The sequence below is a fragment of the Rhinichthys klamathensis genome, unplaced genomic scaffold, assembly GCF_029890125.1.
Source record: "Rhinichthys klamathensis goyatoka isolate OS25496 unplaced genomic scaffold, OSU_Roscu_1.1 h1tg000446l_1, whole genome shotgun sequence".
In the NCBI taxonomy this organism is placed as follows: Eukaryota; Metazoa; Chordata; class Actinopteri; order Cypriniformes; family Leuciscidae; genus Rhinichthys; species Rhinichthys klamathensis.
This window is the reverse complement of record NW_026606941.1, coordinates 1,727,188-1,750,791: the sequence shown is the minus strand read 5'-3', so window position 1 is coordinate 1,750,791 and position 23,604 is coordinate 1,727,188. Positions and strand designations below refer to the sequence as shown.

The 23,604-nt window shown below is 36.3% G+C and overlaps 1 protein-coding gene across 4 annotated transcripts; it reads right to left on the bottom strand.

The window, feature by feature from the left end:
* Positions 1–11: 11 nt before the first annotated feature.
* phc3 (polyhomeotic homolog 3 (Drosophila)) lies at positions 12–22,812 on the bottom strand. 4 transcript variants are annotated; one of them, XM_056236472.1, is made up of 15 exons: positions 22,676–22,812; positions 7,563–7,723; positions 7,188–7,331; positions 7,026–7,115; positions 6,602–6,757; positions 6,382–6,471; positions 5,791–6,022; positions 4,516–5,114; positions 3,751–3,913; positions 3,421–3,665; positions 2,972–3,122; positions 2,780–2,894; positions 1,825–1,963; positions 1,468–1,720; positions 12–860 (listed from the first exon to the last, which is right to left on the bottom strand). In XM_056236472.1, exons 2-15 carry the CDS (start codon positions 7,701–7,703, stop codon positions 706–708), a joined length of 2,673 nt encoding a protein of 890 aa, XP_056092447.1. In that variant the 5' UTR covers positions 7,704–7,723; positions 22,676–22,812; the 3' UTR covers positions 12–705. The 4 variants fall into 4 exon arrangements, with proteins under 4 accessions (XP_056092447.1, XP_056092445.1, XP_056092446.1 ...); XM_056236470.1 differs by having other exon boundaries at positions 7,563–7,756; positions 22,676–22,795; XM_056236471.1 differs by having other exon boundaries at positions 1,468–1,717; positions 7,563–7,756; positions 22,676–22,795.
* Positions 22,813–23,604: the final 792 nt, after the last annotated feature.

The following is a 23,604-nucleotide window of genomic DNA, read 5'->3' as shown; positions in this document are numbered from 1 at the left end:
TTTAGAAAATGCTTAAGTGTGTGCAAGGGACGTTTGTAACTTTAACTGAACAATATCAAGTTGCTTTTACAATCTACACAATTGATGTCTCTAAAATGTTGCCTTTTAGACATCTGACAATTCACAATAACATTGCCGTGGCGTGCATAGAGGCTTTTTCTACATCTTTGTGTGAAAAGATGCCAAAGAAGTTGCATTTTACTGCAACTGAGTTCTGGTCTAATGTATATAAAGATTTTATACAGGACTTGATTGTTTATCAATAAATCTTTATTTTTCGTCACACATGATATACTCTGTATTTTTGTAAACATTTATGTCATTTAAAGAGTTCCTTTATATTTAAACAGTGTTATGTTTTTTTTTTTTTTATACTTTGTACATTATGTGCCAAATTGTGGCTGCGCAGCAACATCATACATCATTCTTCACATTCTAGCCTTCGAGTTGGTCTGTTCATTATAAATCCAATACACAAGATCAGAATTTAGTTATAGATGTTATACAAAACTTTACCTTACAATCGGATTGAATGGAATGAAATGAAAGTTAAGTCCACCATGAAACTTTGAGGTATAAGAAGAAGGTCCCCATGAATGTCCACAGTATTTGTAGAATGGCCACACACTGGAGTCATGGCACTTTGAAAGGAAGCTGACTTCCGATATTGTGTGACAGAATATGACTGGTTGTGGAAAGACGAGCCTAAGGTTCTTTGAGAGCGTTGATCTGTGCACAGATTTTGAGCGCAGGGCCCAGTTTCATGTTCATAGCGCTCATGAGGTGGTCCTCTGTAAGCAACAACAGGGCCTGTCCGTCAATCTCCTGTGACCGGAACTCTGCTGCAATATCATGGCACCCTTAGAACAAGTGGAGGAGATGCAAAGATGAGCATATGATTCTAAAGATTATATAAAAATCTATAACATTAGATGCTCAATGTAGTCACAGTTTAAAAGTGAAGTGCGTTTTCTTTCAAAACCTTCACTAACATACTTATATATATATATATATATATATATATATATATATATATATACAAGGAGGCCCTTTTGTTTAATCTAAGGATTATTATTCTTTTTCAATTGTTCGGGGCTTTTTGGGGCCCTTAAAACTCTTGAAACTTTGCACACACGTTGGAATTGTCGGCCATCAGGGCCGGGCCAAAGCTGGTACACGGGCGTGGCAGGAATGCAGTCCAAAAACTTGGTCCATCCATATAGCCTATCATTCATACTTGCATGTACATGTATGAAAGTCGGTACACACACATATATATATATATATATATATATATGTACATGCCACATGATAATGACAACATGGCAAAGTAGTACATCCAGATTACATTCATTCTATATAGAAAGTTCTTCACTTCACACTACATTCAAAATAAATGTTTTTATTCATTAAACACCACCTAGTGGAACAGAAGGTGTACTGCGTTTCTGAAACCTATGCAGCTACCTGGTAGGGAGCTGATGAAGGAGCACACTTGCTCCACACTCCACTGTGAGGGACTTGAGTCAAGGACACAGTCAGAGCTGCTGCAGCTCTCCAGTCTGCTCTGCTCTCTTTCTCTGTCTTGCTGTTTCTCTCTTTCGGCCTGCAAACGCAGCCTCGTTGTCATCGGCCCTGGCGAATCCTCCTCCTCTCTCTCAATCCACATTGAATTGGACACCCTCTGGTTGTCGTTGGAACGATGGGAATCTTGCAGCTGCTAAGGACATAATTTGTTGTATTAGGTCAGTCCCACTTATTAATTATGGTTTAACAATGGGTTGCATAGTTTGGTTAAAAGGTTATTTGTTCATTTTCACTGACCTGCTTGAGGTAGTGTTCCCTAGACCCAGCATGTACGCGACTAGGTGGTCTCCCCCGCCTGCCCATGGGTCTGTGGAGCCAGCGGACAACTTTTTCTGGCCTCAACAGGTTTAGACGTTTTTTACAGCTTACGTTGAATCTGTAAGATAAACAAGACTGCTTGTACTGCAGTATACAGTTTTATGAACACATTGACTTAATCCTAAAAGTGTAAGTTTATAATCCTAAATGTGTTTTCATCATAGTTTATATGCATGCATTCTTACAAAGAAATGCAACCATTTCAAGTGAGCATGTATACACCACTATTCAAAATAATAAAATAAAAAATTATTAATGAACTTTCTATTTATCAAAAAATCCCCCAAAAGAAATGTATCAGTTTTCATAAAAATATAATAAAGCAGCTATTTTCAACTTTGATGATAATAATAGGGAATGTTTCTTGGGCAGCAAATCAGCATATCAGAATGATTTCTGAAGGATCATGTGACACTGAAGACTGGAGTAATGGTGCTGAAAATTCAGCTTTGCCACCACAGGAATAAATTACATTTTAAAATATACTGAAATAATTGTAATAATAATATTTCACAATATTACAGTTGTTGTTTTTTATCAAATAAATGCAACCTCTTTGAGAATAAGAGACTTCTTTACTTTAAAAAAACATTAAAATATTTGTAATATTTTTACAATGTTTAATATTGAAGTTTAGAGGTTTAGAACAGGAGTGCCCTATCCTGTTCCTGGAGGTCTACCCTTCAGAGGTCAAAGTTCGGAGGTCAAAGTTCACCTCCAACCCTGATCAAACACAACTGAACCAGCTAATTAAGATCTTCAGGAGCCCTGGATAAGTACAGACAGGGGTGTTGGATCAGGGTTAGATCTGGATCTGATTTGAAAAAAGAAAATGAAAGAGACACTAAAAGTGGCTATCCATTAGGCTCTTTACCTTCTGACACATGTTATGGAGCAGAAGCGTTTGGATCTGAGGAAGGTACGAGCGAAGCCTCTCTTCCCACAGAACTCGCATTCGAGTACGTCAGGCAGGTTTTCAACTGTCTGTTCTGAAAGCAGAAGAGATCCTGCCAGAAACGCTCATATTGACTCAATGCATAAATAAGAAATGTGCTAATGAGCCCACCATCCTCAGCGGGTGTGTTATCAATGTCGGAATCAGTGGAGTTTTCCGGATTGTCCGCATCCATAAGGCAGTCATCCCGGGCTGATTGTTCATCCTCTCTATCTTCTGGCAGTGTGGCCTGCAGGTTCATCTCTAAGGAAGCACGTCTCACCTGAAGAAAAAGACCAGCACATCAATACTGGACATACCAAACATTTTTTGAGATGCCTTTTGTGGTTTCGACTTCTGAAAGTGTGGAGCACTTTGCGAAGATTCCCAAAGGGGACTTTAATAACTGGTTGATCTGTACGTTTGGCCGCAGACCCTCACCAGCCGTCTTACTCTCTGCTCTCAGGGAACGAGAGATCTTTGAGCTTCACGGCTCCATTAGAGAACCATAAGAGAACCATGGGCTTCATTAGGGCTTCATGGCAGCTGAGAATTGCTACGTCGTCAACCAGTGGACATACCGGGAACGGCTCCAGGCCCTCTCGGATGACGAAGCCCTCAATGAGGTGTGTGAGGATGTGAGGTCTAACGATGGCCTGTGAGGGCTGACCCTCGGGGTTCCCTGGAAGGCTGGCTGGGGGAGGCCTGCTGGTGCTTCTTACCGCAGAGGAGAGGAGGGGAGGGGGGGAACTGTTGGCATATGTGGGGTCCTCCGGTGACCGGATCACAGATCTGCTCGATGGAATGCACGGTTGGTCCGGATCGGCTATGGACAGAGCAGAGGTCAGGTTAGAGATCTGCAGAAGGGTGGGAGGACCACATCGGCAATCTTTGATATGGGTTCAAAGTACCTGTACAGTTTTCTGGTTGAGCTGTTACATCATCAGAGCTTCTCTGTGACTCGTCTGGTGGGGACAGTGGTGGCGGGGTGGACGCTCTGATATACTGAGGACAGTCGTGTTCTACATCCTTCAATAAATTCATGCTTCCACTCTCCTTCAACAATGGCATTGCCTGCCAAATTTCAGAATAAGCATAAGGTTTCAATTATATATGTGTGTGTTACAGAGTAAAATGTACTAAAATGAATAAATATGACATGACAAAATATTGACTAAATTCAAAGGATATTTTCCTCAAAAGTCAAAAACTATAGTAGGTAGTATGTAGTATGATGAAATATATATATTTTTTTCATTTAAAGGACATTTTTATTGAAAGACAAGAACCACGACTATAACAATCTGTAAAAACTGGTTCTGAAGAATAAGAAGTTGCTCTTTTCCATTCAACAATACACAACCGTTCCAAAGTTTGGGGTTGGTAAGATTTCTTCAAAAGAAGTCTCTTCTGCTTACCAAGTTCAAAAGAAAAGCATAGAAATCTAAACATTATAAATATCTTTACTGTCACTTTTGATCAATTTAATACATCCTTGGTGAATAAAATAATTAATTTCTTTAAAAGCAAAATCTTTCTGACTCTTCACTTTTGAACTGTAGTGTAGCCTCAAAGAAAACCCCAAAAAGCACCATTAACATCGTAAATTTCATATTCCCACTATTCCATATGCTGGTTTTCCAGTTTAGCCGCATTATAGATCAAACAAGACTAACCGAGGGAGCTCCTGTTTGTGTAGCAGGTTGCAACTTCAAGTCCACTGCCACTGTCTGTGGTGGAGGTAGATTATGAAAAGGCAACTGAACTACAGCTTCAGCGGCTGGGTGCTCCTCTTCAGACACCATGTGGTCAGACTGGACAGCTACGGTCTGAACTGAGCGTAAAGAGAGTCTCTGCGGCTGGACCGGCCTAGGCAGACCCATGGTGAGAGGAGGGGGACAGGCCAGAGGTGAATGCTGGGAGACCGGCTCTAGCACTGGGCCCAGATGAAGGGGTGGAGGGTCAGGGAGCGCTGCAGGAGGAACTGTGGACACAACTGCCGACTGATTGGCCGGTTGATTCACAGAGGAGGGCACTGAGAGGAAGTCTGTGTGCTGTGATTGGACAGTGGCTGTAGTGGGGGTGGTACGGGTCTGCAGGGCAAGGGGTGGAGGAGAGCTGTTCTGCGGTGTGACACGCAGTGCAATGGGCTGGACCTGTCTGTGAGCGGAGGAGCTCTGCTGGATGATGAGCTGGTGTGGCGTCAGCCTCTGGCTGGAAGGGCAGTGCAGCTGGTGTCTGACCAGTGTATGAGACTGGACTGGTGTGAACGTTGCTGCGGTAGAGAAAGTCATTAGAAGCAAACACAAACTATTCACATGATGTTTGAAAAGAAAAATAGGCTATAGCAGTGGATCTCAACCTTTTTGACCATTTTTATTTACAGAAACTAGAAGTGGAAATGTTAAACTAATTAAATAAAATAACTATAAATAATTATAATTAAAATAATTCCAAAAACTCAATGAATTTATATGATTTTCCAGCTGTCCATCGTTTTTAAATGATATTTTACTCACAAATAGCAATTTCTCATTATTTGAAGCCAATAAAATATCTTGGCATAACTAGACAAAAATATTTATTATAGAAATTTCCTTAACATTTTTATTCATTTTCCATCACTTTTCCAGGTCTAGAAATATCTAGCTGGGACTGCTTTTTCATAAATAATAAAGGATATTTTTTTATAGTATTTTAAAGCTTGTTTCATCTTAATTTAAATAATTTTAAGCCATCTTGTGCCCCCCCTGGAAGTGTGTTGAGGCCCCCTGATGGGTCCCAGCCCCCAGGATGAGAACCATAAATCTTCAACAACATAAAAATATTTTAAATCTTTTGCAATTAAAATGATTCTGCTTTCTTCAGAAGCCAATACTTGCTACATTTACATTATTCTGCATTAAAAACAATGAAAATAATGGAGATGGAAATTTGATCTTGTAACTTACAAGGAGGAATGTGTGGTTGGGCTGATGGTGGCTGAGTGACATCGGTCAAAATGGACTCACTTCTAGAAGCTTCTACCAGGTTCTGGGAGAGCTGTGTGGATTTCAGTGGGAAAATGGACATCTTGGGAGGGGGACACACCAGCGTCTGACCTTGAAGAGAAGACTTGATCTGGAAGTTCTGGGGAGTAGCAAGAGCTCCAGGGAGATGAGTGCGGAGAGCCAAGCTTTGAACCTTGCAGAAGACAACACATATTGAATGAATATGGAGCATCATTGTTCATTTTATTGCAACACAGTGGGACATTCTTTGTGTCCATGACTTACTGATATATATATATATACTGATATAATGAACAGGATACAGGATTTCAAATTTATTTGATAGCTTTAACTCAGTTCAGTTAAATTATTAATTAAAATCTGCAAATTTACATTCATCATCATTACATCACATTTACATTACATTTAATACATAGATATAACTGAATTACATTGATTATTTATTAATTCAAACTGCAACAACAATCTATTTGAAAGAATTCTGAAGTGTGTAAAATATCATTTAATCCTTTTCATTATACTCTGTCTCACCTGTGATGATGCTGAATGAGAGGACATTGAACTCACAACAGTCAGATCAGGTTGAACGGCAGCTACAGTGGCAGCAGGAGTAAGAATCAGCTACAGATTTAGAAACAATGACACAGCAATGGGAAGAAAGAAGAAGAAGCCGAATCAAGTCAAGTCAGTGGAAACTTGCGAACACCAATGAACTTGAAGAGCACAATGCTTTTAGTGAATAGTTGCTTACCATCTGAGTGCGCAGATACATTTGGGCCTGGCTACCTGTGGGAGAGCTGTTTCCTAGAAGCATGGCCTGCTGGGATATGGCCCCCCCTGTGCTATTGGAGCTAGTGACCTGGATGCGACCTATTGGCTGAGTTACAAGAGAGGTTGGCATGGTGATCTAGAGGGTGAGAATTGTTTTCCTGTATGTTTCATCTTCGATCAAAAGCTTAAATGTTTGGATAAAAACAGTGTTTTCTAATCTTATTATCTTTTTAAAAAGATTTATTTTATATTTTCCCTAAATCAAATCACCGTACACTTTTAATGGGGCATTTTGTCTTGGCATAATGTCTAAATGAGAGCATGTGGTCCATCTATATAAAACAAAAGGGGCTCTGTGAAGAAGCTTAAATAAAGTTTCTATACTAAAGAACGAAAGCACTTACTGATGTTTGAGACACACTAGCAAGCTGAGTTACATTCCCATTGGAAGATGTAGGGGAGGAGTTGGGCTGCCTGCCATTAGTCTGTGCAGCCTGATAAGAAGTAGCAGGAACAAATTCTTAATCTCCTATATATTAATTATATTATAGTATATATTCTCATACCTGCTCTGTAGTGGTCAGGATTTGTTGATGCTGCTGTTGTAGTGCAGCTGTCTGTAGTAGGATATGTTGTTGTTGGGCAGCATACATCTGTTGCAGGTACTGAGCAGTCATGCTCTGTGGTCTGTGTAACGTCTGCTGGAATACCTAGCAAAACACCACATCATAAGCTTCACACGGCACTGGAGGGAATCATCTATTGCCAAAGTTTTTTACTCACAACCACAACAAAGAGTAAGCAGCTGAAGATTAGGTCAGCCTCAAAGCAATGTTCAGAATTTGACTACATAAAGGCTGTTTCTATTCTTTTAAGATACATTAGCATTGTGTGATATCATTTGTTCAATATGCTGCTGGTTGATACCAGTGGGGACTTACCTGGACCGCCTGCCTGTCAGAAGAGATGTTTCCCAGAGGAATGGAGTTGGGCTGGGTGCCCGTGGGAGTGTTGGATCTGGGTGTAGAGCTCACTGGTGCGGCACTGCTGGAGGCTACTGTTACACAGCTGTCCCCCTCCATCTCTTCCTGACTCGATTTATCTGTGTCACCCATTAGAGTGATTTGTTAGCCAACTGAAAAATGACAAAAACTTAAAATCAGCCTCTATTAGGTACCAGAAATATTGAAAAAAATTTAGAGAGTATCCTGTATTCTGTAATTTCTGTTCTTTAACTGCATGGTTTGCTGGATTTAATTGATTGAGGTTGATTTAATTTAAAAACATGTAATTACAATATATTGCATTAGCAAATTTGAGAAAAAATTATTTTAAACAATTTATCCTGTCACGTTAGTAGTATATATGTCATCAATCATTTTGACAGGTGGTGTCTCATATATACTACTCACGTTATTCAGTATATAATTAAAGATAAATGTTTACAAACATTGCCGAAATTAAGTCTCTTTTAGCAAAGAGTTACTAAAAAGAAAGAAAAAAATCCGAAATGCTCTAAAATGCTTTTTGTAGATACCTGCTTTTTATTTACTTTGCATAGAAAGTGTAAAAAATATAAGTCTAAATCTTGTTATTAAAAATCATAAAGAAAACTAAAATTAAAGAAAATAAACTTATAGGGTAAAAAAGTAATTACATAACAGTAATTAGTATTTATAATAAAGGCAGAATTCACATAAAAGCTTTTAAGGTTTTATATATATATACTGTAGCTTTTCAGACATAAAGCCCAGTATAAAACATGACATAAAAAATAAATATATTGTACAATCAAATGTAGCCTGTATGTAATTGCTTCAAGCAAATAACTCATAGGCAACGTTCTTTGGCTTCTAAACCCAGACAAAAATTACCAAAAGACCATAAAACACCAATGGTTACAGAGCCGAGAACACGCTATAACGACAAAAGCTGTTACATTTTTTCAAGATAATGTCATCGGTCATCGCCGATCAATGCTGATTGTATGACTCTTCAAGTGAATTCTAGTGTTATGTTTTCTTTAATTTATAGGCCTACATCTCATATCATCAAATGTTAAAGCCAGATCATAATCATGACCGCTGAAAACAAGCCATTCTAAAAAAATAAAAAAATATAAAAAATGCATTCACCAACATTACTTTATAGCTCAAAGAATTCCCAATCCAAACATTCATAAACCAATAAACATTCTGGGAATTACGTGATGAGCACACTTTGATCAACAACAATATATCATGATGAGTACTTGCACAAATAGAGTTATAGAGTTATAGCACGCCTCATTTATTACACATTATAAGACATTTGTAAATTTACAAGTTTAGCAAATTCTTAAAATGTCATTAAAAAGTAGCTATAATTAAAATAAACAATTCTTTAAATTAAAATAACTTTGCTGTATAGTAATTCATACAACTTCATACATTAATTTTTATTTTATAGTATTATTGAAAACTTTTTTATTTATTTATTATTTGATACACTTACATCTTATCAGTTTAATTTATAAAACTATATTATGAAAAGTAGCATAAATTATTTGCAGGTTTAAATCTGCATTTAACAAAATGGGAGTTTATATCAACAATAAACAGAATAAACGACTATTTTAATTGAACAAAATAGGAATGTATATTTTGTTATAAATCTGACGTTTACATATGCAACATGTTGATTGGTCGATTTCTACAAGAAAATGTCGCTCCTTTTCTGGACCTGCACTTTTAGTTTTTAAAATTAAAACTGTTTAATTTCTTTTCTCTGTCAGATTAGAGTAGGCTATTTGTACAGTACGGTCTCTGTCAGACTATTACAATAGTTTTCTGGGAAATTAGTATTAGGCTGGATTAAATGAAAACAATGAATTAAGGTGAATTTGTGCTTGATCGTGCACGCGCTCTCTCTCACGGTTTGCTGTAAACGTCATTCGATCCTTTTAAGTGAATTGTTGTCTATAGTGTTTAATATTGACAGTTTATTCTACTTTGTATTTTGTATCCAGACAAACTACAGAATATGTCATGATGACTCATGACGTATACTATACGATAAAGAATGGACTATTTCACAGACATTCTAAACCCTTTTAATCCCTAAAGATCAGTCAATAAAGTGATTCAATCTCCTTCTGTAGCCTATTACCATAATCAGTAAGAATAATAATAATCATAATAATTTACGAGCTACGAGCATTTTACAATGCAGATTAACGAATTTTAATTAACTAAAATAGGCTATATTAGCTTTACAAAACCATATAAAAGCCAAGTTGTCTCGGTGTCGTGAAATTCTTATTTCACTAGTCCCGTCCACTAGTGAATATTTGACATAATCCGGTAATACAAAGGTAGGTAAAGTTTTTGATAATATTTTGATAATATGATAGTTACATTAAATAGCCTATAAGATGCGTCCCAGCTAACAGGGAACGTTCCCAGAACATTCACTAACGTTCTTTAAAAGTTGTGTAAATGTTAGTACAAAACGTTATTAAAATAATGTTTTCGGAACGTTCATATAACGTTATTAACGTTCTTGTAACGTTGAGAGAAAACGTTCTTAGAACAATGTTCTTGGAACGTCTTTATAACGTTATTTGTGATTGATGAAAGTTCTCATTACGTTGATAGAAAACGTTCTTAGAACAATGTTCTTGGAACGTCTTTATGACGTTATTTGTGATTGATGAAAGTTCTCATATCGTTGATAAAAAAACGTTCTTAGAACAATGTTCTTGGAACGTCTTTATGACGTTTTTTGTGATTGATGAACGTTCTCATTACGTTGATAGAAAACGTTCTTAGAACAATGTTCTTGGAACGTCTTTATGATGTTTTTTGTGATTGATGAACGTTCTCATAACGTTGATAGAAAACGTTCTTAGAACAATGTTCTTGGAACGTCTCTATGACGTTATTTGTGATTGATGAACGTTCTCATTACGTTGATAGAAAACGTTCTTAGAACAATGTTCTTGGAACGTCTTTATGACGTTATTTGTGATTGATGAAAGTTCTCATATCGTTGATAAAAAACGTTCTTAGAACAATGTTCTTGGAACGTCTTTATGACGTTTTTTTGTGATTGATGAACGTTCTCATTACGTTGATAGAAAACGTTCTTAGAACAATGTTCTTGGAACGTCTTTATGATGTTTTTTGTGATTGATGAACGTTCTCATTACGTTGATAGAAAACGTTCTTAGAACAATGTTCTTGGAACGTCTTTATGACGTTATTTGTGATTGATGAAAGTTCTCACATCGTTGATAAAAAACGTTCTTAGAACAATGTTCTTGGAACGTCTTTATGACGTTTTTTTGTGATTGATGAACGTTCTCATTACGTTGATAGAAAACGTTTTTAGAACAATGTTCTTGGAACGTCTTTATGATGTTTTTTGTGTTTGATGAACGTTCTCATTACGTTGATAGAAAACGTTCTTAGAACAATGTTCTTGGAACGTCTTTATGATGTTTTTTGTGATTGATGAACGTTCTCATTACGTTGATAGAAAACGTTCTTAGAACAATGTTCTTGGAACGTCTTTATGATGTTTTTTGTGATTGATGAACGTTCTCATTACGTTGATAGAAAACGTTCTTAGAACAATGTTCTTGGAACGTCTTTATGACGTTATTTGTGGTTGATGAAAGTTCTCATAACGTTGATAGAAAACGTTTTTAGAACAATGTTCTTGGAACGTCTTTATGACATTATTTGTGATTGATGAACGTTCTCATTACGTTGATAGAAAACGTTCTTAGAACAATGTTCTTGGAACGTCTTTATGATGTTTTTTGTGATTGATGAACGTTCTCATTACGTTGATAGAAAACGTTCTTAGAACAATGTTCTTGGAACGTCTTTATGATGTTTTTTGTGATTGATGAACGTTCTCATTACGTTGATAGAAAACGTTCTTAGAACAATGTTCTTGGAACGTCTTTATGACGTTATTTTTGATTGATGAACGTTCTCATTACGTTGATAGAAAACGTTCTTAGAACAATGTTCTCGGAACGTCTTTATAACGTTATTTGTGATTGATGAAAGTTCTCATAACGTTGATAGAAAACGTTCTTAGAACAATGTTCTTGGAACGTCTCTATGACGTTATTTGTGGTTGATGAAAGTTCTCATAACGTTGATAGAAAACGTTCTTAGAACAATGTTCTTGGAACGTCTTTATGACGTTATTTGTGGTTGATGAAAGTTCTCATAACGTTGATAGAAAACGTTCTTAGAACAATGTTCTTGGAACGTCTTTATGACGTTATTTGTGGTTGATGAAAGTTCTCATAACGTTGATAGAAAACGTTATTCTCATAACGTTGATAGAAAACGTTATTAGAACAACATTCTCAGAACATACTTATAATGTTATTAGTATTTTCTGAATGTTATATTTAGGCTATCATAAAACGTTCTGGGAACATGTTATTTGCTGAACATTCTCATAATGTTAAGTACACTTGTTAACAAATGTGCGCTTCTTAACATTAGTTTACAATCACTAGATTTGTATAATATGACTAGGCCTATATCCATATAAACATTTTAAACATCACAATAGTTTATAACACCACCCCAATAAACCAGCACTTATATAGCCTATTAATAAATTAATATTAACTAGTGCAAAATGCCGGTGCAAAATCAGTTTTTGTGTGTGTTTTTAGTAATTGTTGTTTTGGTGTGTTTGAGTGCTCATTGTTACAATTACACAGCAGAAGTTCAGTGAGATTTTTAATTGTGTAGAAAGCAAATACTGATCCTGAAATAATGACATAAAATAAATGTGGAAAATTGAACTACACGATGCAGGGAGCAGCTACACAGTGAACTCTGAGAAAACGCTACGCTTGAGCAAAAACTGTTTGTGAATAGGCTACTAAAAATGATGCCTGTGAATGCATTGAATATGTTTTGTTGTAATAGCATTAACAATTAAAAGCTACTATTACGATAACGTTAAGCGCACCAGAATGAAAGATAATATTCAGAAGTAAACAGCATAGCTGACTTACAGATTCAGTTAACATCCACAAATGAATAAGCGCGACGATTCAGGGAGCAGCTATACAGTGAACTCTGAGAAAACGCTTGAGCAAACAGTGTGTGAATTGGTTACTACAAATGATGGCAAAGTGCCCGTGCAAAATCAGTTGTTGATTGTGTTTTTAGTAATTGTTGGTTTGGTGTGTTTGAGTGCTCATTGTTACAATTACACAGTAAAAGTTCAGTGACATTTTTATTTGTGCATGGTATAAGCAAATACAGATACTGACATAATGACATACACATAGTTTTTGTCAGAATGTTTATTTTTAACGATATCTTTTGCATTTCTAATCCAAACAATGTCAAACTTGACACTGCACTTACGCATGCCCGTAGCAAGAAACCTGTCAAGTTTGAAATCCATTGGACAAACGGTTCGAGAGATGTGTGGTTAACAGACAGACAGACAGACCTTTCTGTAATTTATAGATATGCTATTCACATTATGTGAAGCACTGTTAAATATATTGAAATACATTTTGAAAATATATTATTTCAAAAATACATTGAACATAAATCTTTTAAATTGTTCCTCATGTTACATCTGTAAATGTGTGTACATATTGTGTATTTTCTTAAAATATATCCATGCCTTATATCATGTTTAGTTTTTAATAAATGTTTTTTGCAATTTTATTTCTACACCACGTTAACCATTTATATAAAGCTATATAATATTATAGCCTATTATAACCTATTATATAAATGACTTTGTGGTAAACATTGTTTTACACTCAATGCCTCATATTCTCATTCCGTTTACAGTTTGGTGATGGCCATGAGCCTATACACTTAATAATGTTAACCTCACATTTCAGGATATTTTATCTGATTATCAAATAATTCCCTCGATCAAATCTTCTTTAAATGCAGCGTGACTTCTACATTTTTTAATATGCGCGCGCACTGAACATTCGAGTTGCATTTGAACTGGAGTAACCATGGAAACGGGCGGGAGCTCAACTTTGGCTGACGACAAGCAGCAACTCCGTCTCTCACTGTTGGTTTCGCTAATTTCAGGTAAGTTTAGTCCCCAAAATTACACAAATAGTACATAAAAATGTTTCAGACACATTCTTTCATGGAAATAACACGCTTCCGTTGAATATTTACTTTACAGAAATGGTTTAGTGTCTTCGGGAAACGTCCGTTAGCATCTCAACTGTTAGGCTAACGGTAAGTTAACTAACTTAGAGGTGACGTTAGGTTGACTAGACTTTAGCTGTAAGTTTAGGCTTTAGGCTTTAGGCTTTTAACCTTGATTCGAGGTTTTGTAAAGGTTTTAAATGCCATTTATGCCTAGTATTAACATCAATGTCACGCAACCGCTTAATTCACAGGTAACGTTAAGTTAACGTTAGTTTCAAGTCAGTTGAATCAACGTTTTATATGAATATGCTCTTTTAATTTGACGTTAAGCATACAGCCGCACACACATACGTTACACACAGATGAATAACCTTACTACAAAAAATGTATATTCCTTGTCAAGCTACTTTTTTTTTTTTGATGGAAGTTTTAATTTTCAGGTGTAACGTTAGCTAATCCTTTACAATGTGTTATTGAACCTTTCCATTGTATAACCTTTCTCCATTGAAACAATCTCCATTGTTAAAAGCGCTATATAAATGAAGATGACTTGACTTGACTTGACCTTTGTAAGCTACATTTTAATATTGTGTGGTTTAATATTTATAGTACTCAAAGCACAGCCTAAATAACTTAAGGGTTAACATTTATGGAGTAGCCACACTGTTATTATTAAATGTTTATGAAATAATAAATCACCATTAGTAACATCAGTCAATCTGTTCACTTTACAGACGGGGCATGAAGAGACTGGACCACAGAGACAACCACAGTGCTAGTTTGGCACCCCCACACTACTTATATTTAAGGGTTAGTTCACCCAAAAATGAATATTTTGTCAGTAAGTATACACCCTCATGTTGTTCCAAAGACTTCCATTCATCTTCAGAACACAAATTACGGTAAGATATTTTTCTAGGCAATTTCATTCTGCCAGCCCAGGAAGTTAGTAAAGACATTGTTAAAATAGTCCAATGGCGCTTTTCCACTGCATGATACGGTTCGGCTCGGCACGGCTCGCTTTAGCTCGGTTTGCTTTTCCACTGCAGTTAGTACCACTTCAAAGTGGGTGGGATTATAAAGACTGATCGTTTATAGTTTATCCGCTCCTCGGCAACCAACGAGATGAACGTCTGCACTTCGTCCACTGAACACTATTCAGCTATTTATTTTTTGGAAGTTTTTTTTTCTTTCTTTTTTCTTCAAGCAAGTAGTTTTAAAACAGGTGCTACAGCGGTGACTGTTACTGGCTATTTAAATCTAGCGGGTTTGATGTCTCGCAAATACAATGACGCTGGTAGTGACGATTCTGTCTGACCAATCAGTGATCTGCAGTGTTTTCACGTCACATTTTAGTATCGGTACAGTATGCTTGGAACCTCAACAGAGGTGGTACCATTTAAAGCGAGCCGTACCATGCAGTGGAAAAGCGCCAAAGCGTGCCGTGCCCTACCATGCAGTGGAAAAGCGCCACAAGTGACTACAGTGGCTCAATCTTAAGTTTATCAAGCGACGACAATAATTTTTGTATGCAAAAATAACAACTTTATTCAACTATTAATTTTCTTATGTGTGGGCCTCTGAGTGAGTTCTCAAAATTGCCGCACTACATCGAGACCCATCTACGTCATCTTCTCAGTTCTCGCTGTCTCGTGAACTCTAGGGCTGGGACGATACACCTATCTCCCGATTCAATACTATCACGATACTTGGGTGCTGATACTGCTGATATTAGGATTTTTTTTTAAGAATTGCGATTCGATATTGCGATTTTTATTTTATTTTTAACACTAGACCATCAGAAAAAGTTAAATCATACACTTATACAGACTGTACAGGCTACATGATGTATAAGATGAGTCATATTTACAAAAACAATTCATCACATCTCTCTGACTTATTTCAGAAGCATCATACGATAGTACTACATTCTCTTAAATAAATGATTCAATAAATACATTTTGTAAGTCACTTGTTAAACAATGTAATCGATAATTATTTTATGCGTTATTTTAAGCTGGTTTAGGGGCCGATCACACCTAAATGCGTTTTTGGCAGTGAGAGGCGCCTTTTTTCAATTGATTCCCTATGGCAGTGCGCGTTCTGTACTCTGTTTATACACCCCAGGCGCCTCGCGTTTAACCGCCGGTTGCGCCTCACGTTTTTGGAGTTAAAAAAAAATCAACTTAGAGCAGTAAATGCGCTGTCCTATGTTTTTTTTCCACTGTCCAATCGAATGAATGGAGAGGCGGGTAGGGATGGCTCGATACCACAATTTTGGCTTCGGTACGATACCAGAACCTAATACCTCGGTATCGATACTAAATCGATACCACAGGTAAAAAAAAAAAACGGTCTCAAAATTTAAGTGACACTTAAAAAACACTGCTTGAAACTCTCCACCAAATGTGAAAAGATGTATCAAAATGTAAAAAAAATAATAATAATTCAGTCAGGGAACATATAGTAGGTTAAATTTTGATTTTGAAAAAAAAAAACCTTGACATTATACATTTAAAATAGGTTAATATCTATAATAATAGATTAACATATAATAATAATAATAATAATAGAATAATGAAATGACATGTAAACCATTAGCTGTCATGCATCAACAGAGAATGATCAACATTTATTGCATTTATTCATCTTGGTTTGATTACTCTTTGGGTTCATATTAATGCATTGCATAAAGTAATGTTAACATGCTAAACATGTATTAGTATATTTAATTTTCTAGGTCATTTAATTACTGATTGATATAGATTAATAAATGCTATAATACTGTTAGGTCAGGTTACCTAATGAATGTTGACAAATGTAGCTTAACTGTAATATTAGTAATATTCATATTAATACAATTCCTCTTGCTCTCTCTCTCTCTCTCTCTCTCTCTCTCTCTCTCTCTCTCGCGCCAGAGCGGCACTAATATGCCATTCATTTTACGATCACTTAATACTAAAATTAATATTATTCAAATTTGTATTCTTTATTCATTCAAATTCAATTAATATGTTTGTTTGAAAGTGCAAAAATGATGAGACCTAAACTAATTGGTTCTGGCGTGTCATGCAAGCAGATTTGAGCTTTCGTGTTTACCGTATCATATATAATTGATAAGCTCTTATGTGCGCTGTTCAGTGTTCAATAAAAGTTAAAAGTCTAAATTAAATCAGTTGAATGATGGACTAACCTGTCGATCTCTGAACTCTTTGAACAAGTCAAGATGAGCAACTGACAAGTGCTTCGGCAGATTTGATGTGTTGCCTCCCCGTTTGCAGAGTGCTGCATTGAGATCTGTTTCTTTACTTTTCTCATTACTTTTGTAGGCAAAGTAATGCCTTATTTCACTCATACTGCTCTCTCTATTTATTAATTTCGGGCGTGTAGAAAAGAAATTCGAATGAGCTTCGTTTGATCCATCGTCTTCTTCCGTTGTCACCGTTTGCCGGTTTCGCGTGACCCGCGTCAGTTTAGGTAGCGCACTGCCGCCTAGCGGTGAACTTCGAAACAGCAGCGCATTAAATACCGAATTGAACAAAATTATGATATTGTACCGTTTGAAACATAATATATACCGGTATTTTTGCAGTACCGGTATACCGCGCATCCCTAGAGGCGGGTCTTCCGTTGTAGTTTTGAAAGCTACTGTTGCTTTGAACGCCGGAGAGTGCGATGATGGAGGATAAACTTGTGGTGCTCTCGGGGGTTACCAGGAGCTTAACGACTTCACAAATCATAACTACCACAATGTTAACAGAAAGTAAACAAAGTTAATAAAAGGCTGATTTGACGTTTACTTGACTGACAGGACAGCTGTTTCTGTGTTTGCCTACCAACAAAAAATGCAGTTCACTGCTCGTTCGGTTTGATTGGGTCAGTGCTGTCGCCTCGCGTTTTCGAACCGGAAAAACATTAGGTGTGATTGGGGCTTTACTCTATTTTGATCGCTATCATAGACATCAGTGTTTATATTTTTTAAATTTAAACTTTTATCCTAGTACTTCTATTAGGGCTGGGTGATAAAACGATAACAATAATTATCGTGATATAATTTTTCTCGATAAAACGATATCAAGAGGTCGATAAATGTTCGATAATGTGTATGCGCCAAAAGCGGAACGAAACTCATTTGAACCGCGCGCCACACGGACCGTTTATCCGCTCGGCTCAAAGTCCAAATGGCAGCGCAAGCTCACTAGAGCAGACGTGTTTACTCCGTTCGTCTCGCTCAAGAGATCCAGTGAGAAACACTTGAATTCAGCGAAGAACAGTTTAATGTCCAGTTTAAATCAGTTCAAAGGCAGATGAAACACCGCTGACAAACAGGAGAAACACTGTGCGCAACGATATAGTCAGAATCTGAATTGAAACTGAATCCATTTAGCCTAGCATGGATTTACTGTAATGTTAGCCTAGTAATATTAACTGCACCATGAAATGTGGGATATACATATTGAATTGTATGATATTATTAATGTAGACAATGTATTAAATGACTAATGGAATATAATTACAGTATTTAATAATGTATTTAACTGTTAGGCTACTGTTTTTCATACAAATACCATAGAAACCATAAAGTTACATTTTGCCATGATAGTGAGGTGCTATAGGCTGTGGCTTTATCTGTGGTTATCATGATCTAAATGCACGATACTGGATGACCAATGGTTAATTTTAATAAAACTCAAACAGTCAGAATATTACATTTTACCAAATAAAAATGTGGTCCTTAAATAAAAAACAAACAAACAAACATGTTACTGTTTTTGTTAATGAACATAAATTTAACATAGTCGTATTAGCTTGAGTTAGGATGTAGATTTACTGTCAACTCACTGTCAAATATGCATTTCGAGACAAAACATGTAATTTGAATATTGCAGCCTGCACTGCAAACTGCTGAAGAAATATTTTTCTTTTCAGATATTTATTTTGTTAAGGAAAAATGACAAATGTTTGAATGTTCTACCTCAGATTTTTAAAACCACAACGCTCTGGTTTATACAACTTTCACTTAGGAGCAAAAATCTGCCTTTAAACTTGAAAGAAATAAAGATTTGACATTTATCGTGATAATTATCGATATCGACTGATATAAAAAAAAATATCGTTTGTGATAATTTTTTTTGGCCATATCCATAACTTCTATGATAATTTGAACTATTGTATTACAGAAATAATGATACTATTAGGTTGAAAAGACAGTTTGTGAAGCTGTTTCATGACGTCTCTGGGTCAGCACAGCTTTAAAAGTTGCGATATGATTTTGTCAAAGGTTTAATAGACAGACGAAATGGAAACAAATCGCGTGGGTGTTTGAATCGAGATCAAGTTTTTTAAAGATGAATCGTGCAGCTCTATTGTCTTATCTCTCTGTATATGAGTAGCGCAAGGGCTTTTCAATGCATTCAATCTCACGTCGCTTTCACGCGTCCTCTTGAAAGGGATATTACGTTACTCAAAGATAACGACACATTTCATTCTCTGTTGGAACGGAAGTGACTTACTTTGGTCAACCTCGTCTATAAGCAAGGACAAAAATAAATTTAATTTGAATTAATATCGATTCTTTAATAATAATAAAAAAAAAAATTAAAAAAAAAAAAAAAACGTGATACCTAGGTAGGGCTGGGTATCGTTACAAAATGTTCGGTACCGATACCGATACCTTGACTTCGATACCGGTTCCTGAACGATACTTTTTTCGATACCAATTTTATGTAACCAGGTTTAACAATATAACATTACCTAATTTTTTTTTCAGTTTGTTGACTTTTTTACACTCATATTTTGAGTATGTAAAAAAGCACCAATGCTAAAGTTTTCTATGTTTCCTAATCATTTAACAACATGTATTCTTTACTTCAATGAGCTCATTGTTTCTGCTTAAACTTAATGCATTAATTAACGATGAAACTGAATGAAAATTAATTGAAATGCATTACACTGTCACCTCTGATAACAGATCACTCTAAATTGTAATTTAGACATGCATTTTCTGTAAAGCTGCTTTGAAACGATATGTATTGTGAAAAATGCTATACAAATAAATGTGAATTAAATTAAATATAGGCTACTGGGGGGCGGGATATATACCTGCACGTGAAGCTTGCAGCAAAGCACTGGCAAAAGTAGCCTAATGATTATGGATGTGGAAACAATAGCAAGGAGATATTTTAATTATTTATTAATGAACAAGTGTTTACTAATGGTGTGTTCACACCGAACGCGAATTTAATTATTTGTGCGAGTAGATTACATACATAGTCAATGCAAAGACGCGAATAGACGCATCATTCGCGCCGGGCGTCGCGAATGACGCGAATTGGGTGACGCGTTTGCCGCGAACGTCTTCCGCGCAAGTTGAAAAATTTGAACTCGAGCGAATGTTCAAGCGTCGAACTAGACGCGATAGACGCGTATTTGACGCTCTATTCGCGTTCGATGTGAACACCATTACTCTCAAGTGTATTTTGTGCGCTTCAGTGCCTAGATTTACCGTGTTGCCGGTCTTGGCAGCAATGATCTTGTCGAAAATATTGCATCGCGTGCATCTGGCATCGAGTCTGGCACATGACATAGGTACACTTTGGATCATTTCCACATCTATCTATCTGGGTTGGGACGCACGCTTACACACACACACACACACACACTGCAGCCTCACGTGCGACGAGCCGCGTCTCTGGGCAGCCGCGTAAACTAGTGTTTTTCCGCCACAGCCAATCATGCTGCATGCTTATTGTTTCACTGACATTGACGAGATTAACCACTTAGGTACCGAAATGTGGTACCGAAAAACAAGACATGTTTCGATACTCGGTAGTATCGAGGCAATTCGGTCGGTACCTAAAAAGTACCGAACTCGGTACCCAGCCCTATACCTAGGTGAATCTATTTTTTTCTCCCAGCACTAGTGAAGTCACTCAGAGGCCCATACGGAAGAAAATGAATAGTTGAATAATGTTGTTATTTTTTTTTTTTTTTTTGTGCACAAAAATGATTGTCGTTGCTTGATAAATTCGCCAGAATGAAATTGCCTAGAAGCCTACGGAGGAGTGAGCCAGCTTTCAGATTTCATCAAAAATATCTTAATTTGTGTTCTGAAGATGAACGAAAGTCTTACGGGGTTGGAATAACATGAGGGTGAGTAATTACTGACAGAATTTTTGGGTGAACTAACCCTTAAAAACGGTTTTCATTTCATTTAAATGTTTATATGAAAATATTTGTTGTTGTTTTTTTAAGCTATAATGTAGCGTTTAAAATGTATGATAATCATGAAATGTTCTACTTTTTGATGTGCTGTAAAAGTGTGTGCTTATAATTCACATGGTTGTGTTAATAAAAAAAAATTAAGTTGAACGAATGGTGCAGAATTTTTTTTCTAACCTTAAAATGTAATTTTAACATGAAAGAAAGTGGACATTTTAATGTTCTTTGATTGTTGTATTGTTAATAACATTTTTGGGGAAAGAACGCTGCAGGAACGTTATGCTTACCTTAAGATAATGTTCCAGCAACGTTATGTCAATGTTCCAGCAATGTTAAGATAATGTTCCATGAACGTTATGCTAACCTTAAGATAACGTTCCATGAACGTTTTGCTAATCTTAAGATAACGTTCCAACAACGTTTTGCTAACCTTAAGATACTGTTCCATGAACGTTATACTAACCTTAAGATAACGTTCCAACAACGTTTTGCTAACCTTAAGATACTGTTCCATGAACGTTTTGCTAACCTTAAGATAACGTTCCAACAACGTTTTGCTAACATTAAGATACTGTTCCATGAACGTTATGCTAACCTTAAGAATGTTTCAGCAATGTTGTGCTTGCTAACGTTCCAGCAACGTTATGCAAACTTTAAAATAATGTTCCAGCAACGTTATGCTAACCTTAAGATAACGTTCCAACAACGTTTTGCTAACATTAAGATACTGTTCCAGCAACGTTATGCTAACCTTAAGAATGTTTCAGCAATGTTGTGCTAACGTTCCAGCAACGTTATGCAAACTTTAAAATAATGTTCCAGCAATGTTATGCTAACGTTCCAACAACGTTATGCTAACGTTCCGGCAACGTTATGTTAACCTTAAGATAACGTTCCAGCAACATCATGCTAACGTTCCAGCAACGTTTTGCTAACATTAAGATACTGTTCCAGCAATGTTAGGCTAACCTTAAGATAACGTTCCAGCAACATTATGCTAACGTTCCAGCAACGTTTTGCTAACATTAAGATACCGTTCCAGCAACGTTAAGCAAACTGGACATTTCAACGTTTTTAGAACATTTCAAACCAACGTTCCCACAACGTTCTTAGAACATAATTTTGTTAGCTGGGGTATAACAGAAGTAAAATAATTTAATGAGAAGCGTCGGAATAATTTAACAGGGAGTTTTTGAAGTAAAATGAAATAACATCTATTTTTGCTTGTTTTATTCGTCACTTCCATACGAGGACATGCAAAGAATTTGACTCAACTTAAACAACTCGCGTGTTATGCGTTATTAAATCTAGGCTAAACAATTTTACAGTAGTCTACACAGCATTTTAACTTGAGGGAATCACCTGTTTATCACAATCAACAGAAAAACAGACTGGTGTCGCTTACGAAATGCGTTGTAGATTATTTCGACAGGCCGAATGTTTATCTATCTGTCATAACTGCTCTAACTGCTGCTTCCAGTCAGTGCCACGGAGAAACGCCCACCTTTCCAGCCCTGTGGGACACTGAGATTTGTTTTAACAAACGATTTGACGGGAATCATTTTCAGGAAATGTTTTTATTATTAAGACTTTACGTCTCCATCTTTGGGGAATCATGCGATCATGACGCGTTTTTCCCATGCAATGTTGAAGGCGCATGAGTTGATGAGTGTTACCTGCCAGAGAAGGATATGAGACGTGAGCGCGCGCTGCTGTGCTCTGTCACGGCATCAGTCATGTTCTAATGCGACAGCGCGCTCTAAGATGGAGATAAAAACAAAACGCTACAGAGGCTGAGACATTTCTGAGCCAGCAGCACCACTTGCTGTGTAGGAGGACTTCGTGCAGCGCTGCTCTCTCTCACCGTGACTTTCTCATCATTGGCCCCATGTGTTATCAGGGACTATAAATATAGCCTAATGATATTACATTTTTATTACCATTTGGTAACAGTTTACAATAAGTTCTCAATTGTTGACATTATTGCATTAAATAACATGAACAAACAATCAATCAGCAATATATTTTTTACAGCATTTATTTATTAACAGTTGTTAATAAACAAGTCATAAACTGATACAACTTTTGATCTTAAAAATGTATTAATGTTGAACTTTTAAATGTAATGTCTAACTAGTTAACTGATGTTAATGAAAGTTTTAAAGTGTTATTAGTAAAAAAAAAAAAAAGAGGCTAAAATAGGCTAAAGGCTGTATAGTAAAATTTTTTGACTTCCCAATGTGTTTTAACCTGTCTGGTCCATAATAACTTTTATTTTGAGAGTCATGCACTGTCTGCAAATATTTTGGTTAATGAGTTCATTCATAAAAAAGTAATTCATGATGGCTATTAATGTGAATTCTACCAGTTTACCTTTGTAAACATTTATAAATGTGTTACTTTCATTTAAATTACAGTAGCTGTAGCCTATTAAAAATGAGCCACTGGTGCTATAGCTTGAAAATGCATATTTTTTATAACATAGCATAGACCTATGCTACAACTTTTATCAGCAATTTAAGGGAAAGAAAGAACCAGAAAAGAAATGATTGTTTTTTATAAGTAGGCTACCTCGGATTGGTTGCATGCAGGCCTATATGTTTAA

What these genes read in the sequence shown, in the direction of transcription:
- phc3 (XM_056236470.1), bottom strand. Translation starts at nt 7,736, where the DNA reads ATGGGTGACACAGATAAATCGAGTCAGGAAGAGATGGAGGGGGACAGC. An exon ending in CTCATTCAGCATCATCACAG is followed by an intron (nt 6,023 to 6,381) that starts GTGAGACAGAGT and finishes GTCTTCTGCAAG; the next exon opens with GTTCAAAGCTTGGCTCTCCG. An exon ending in GGGAACACTACCTCAAGCAG is followed by an intron (nt 1,721 to 1,824) that starts GTCAGTGAAAAT and finishes TTATGTCCTTAG; the next exon opens with CAGCTGCAAGATTCCCATCG.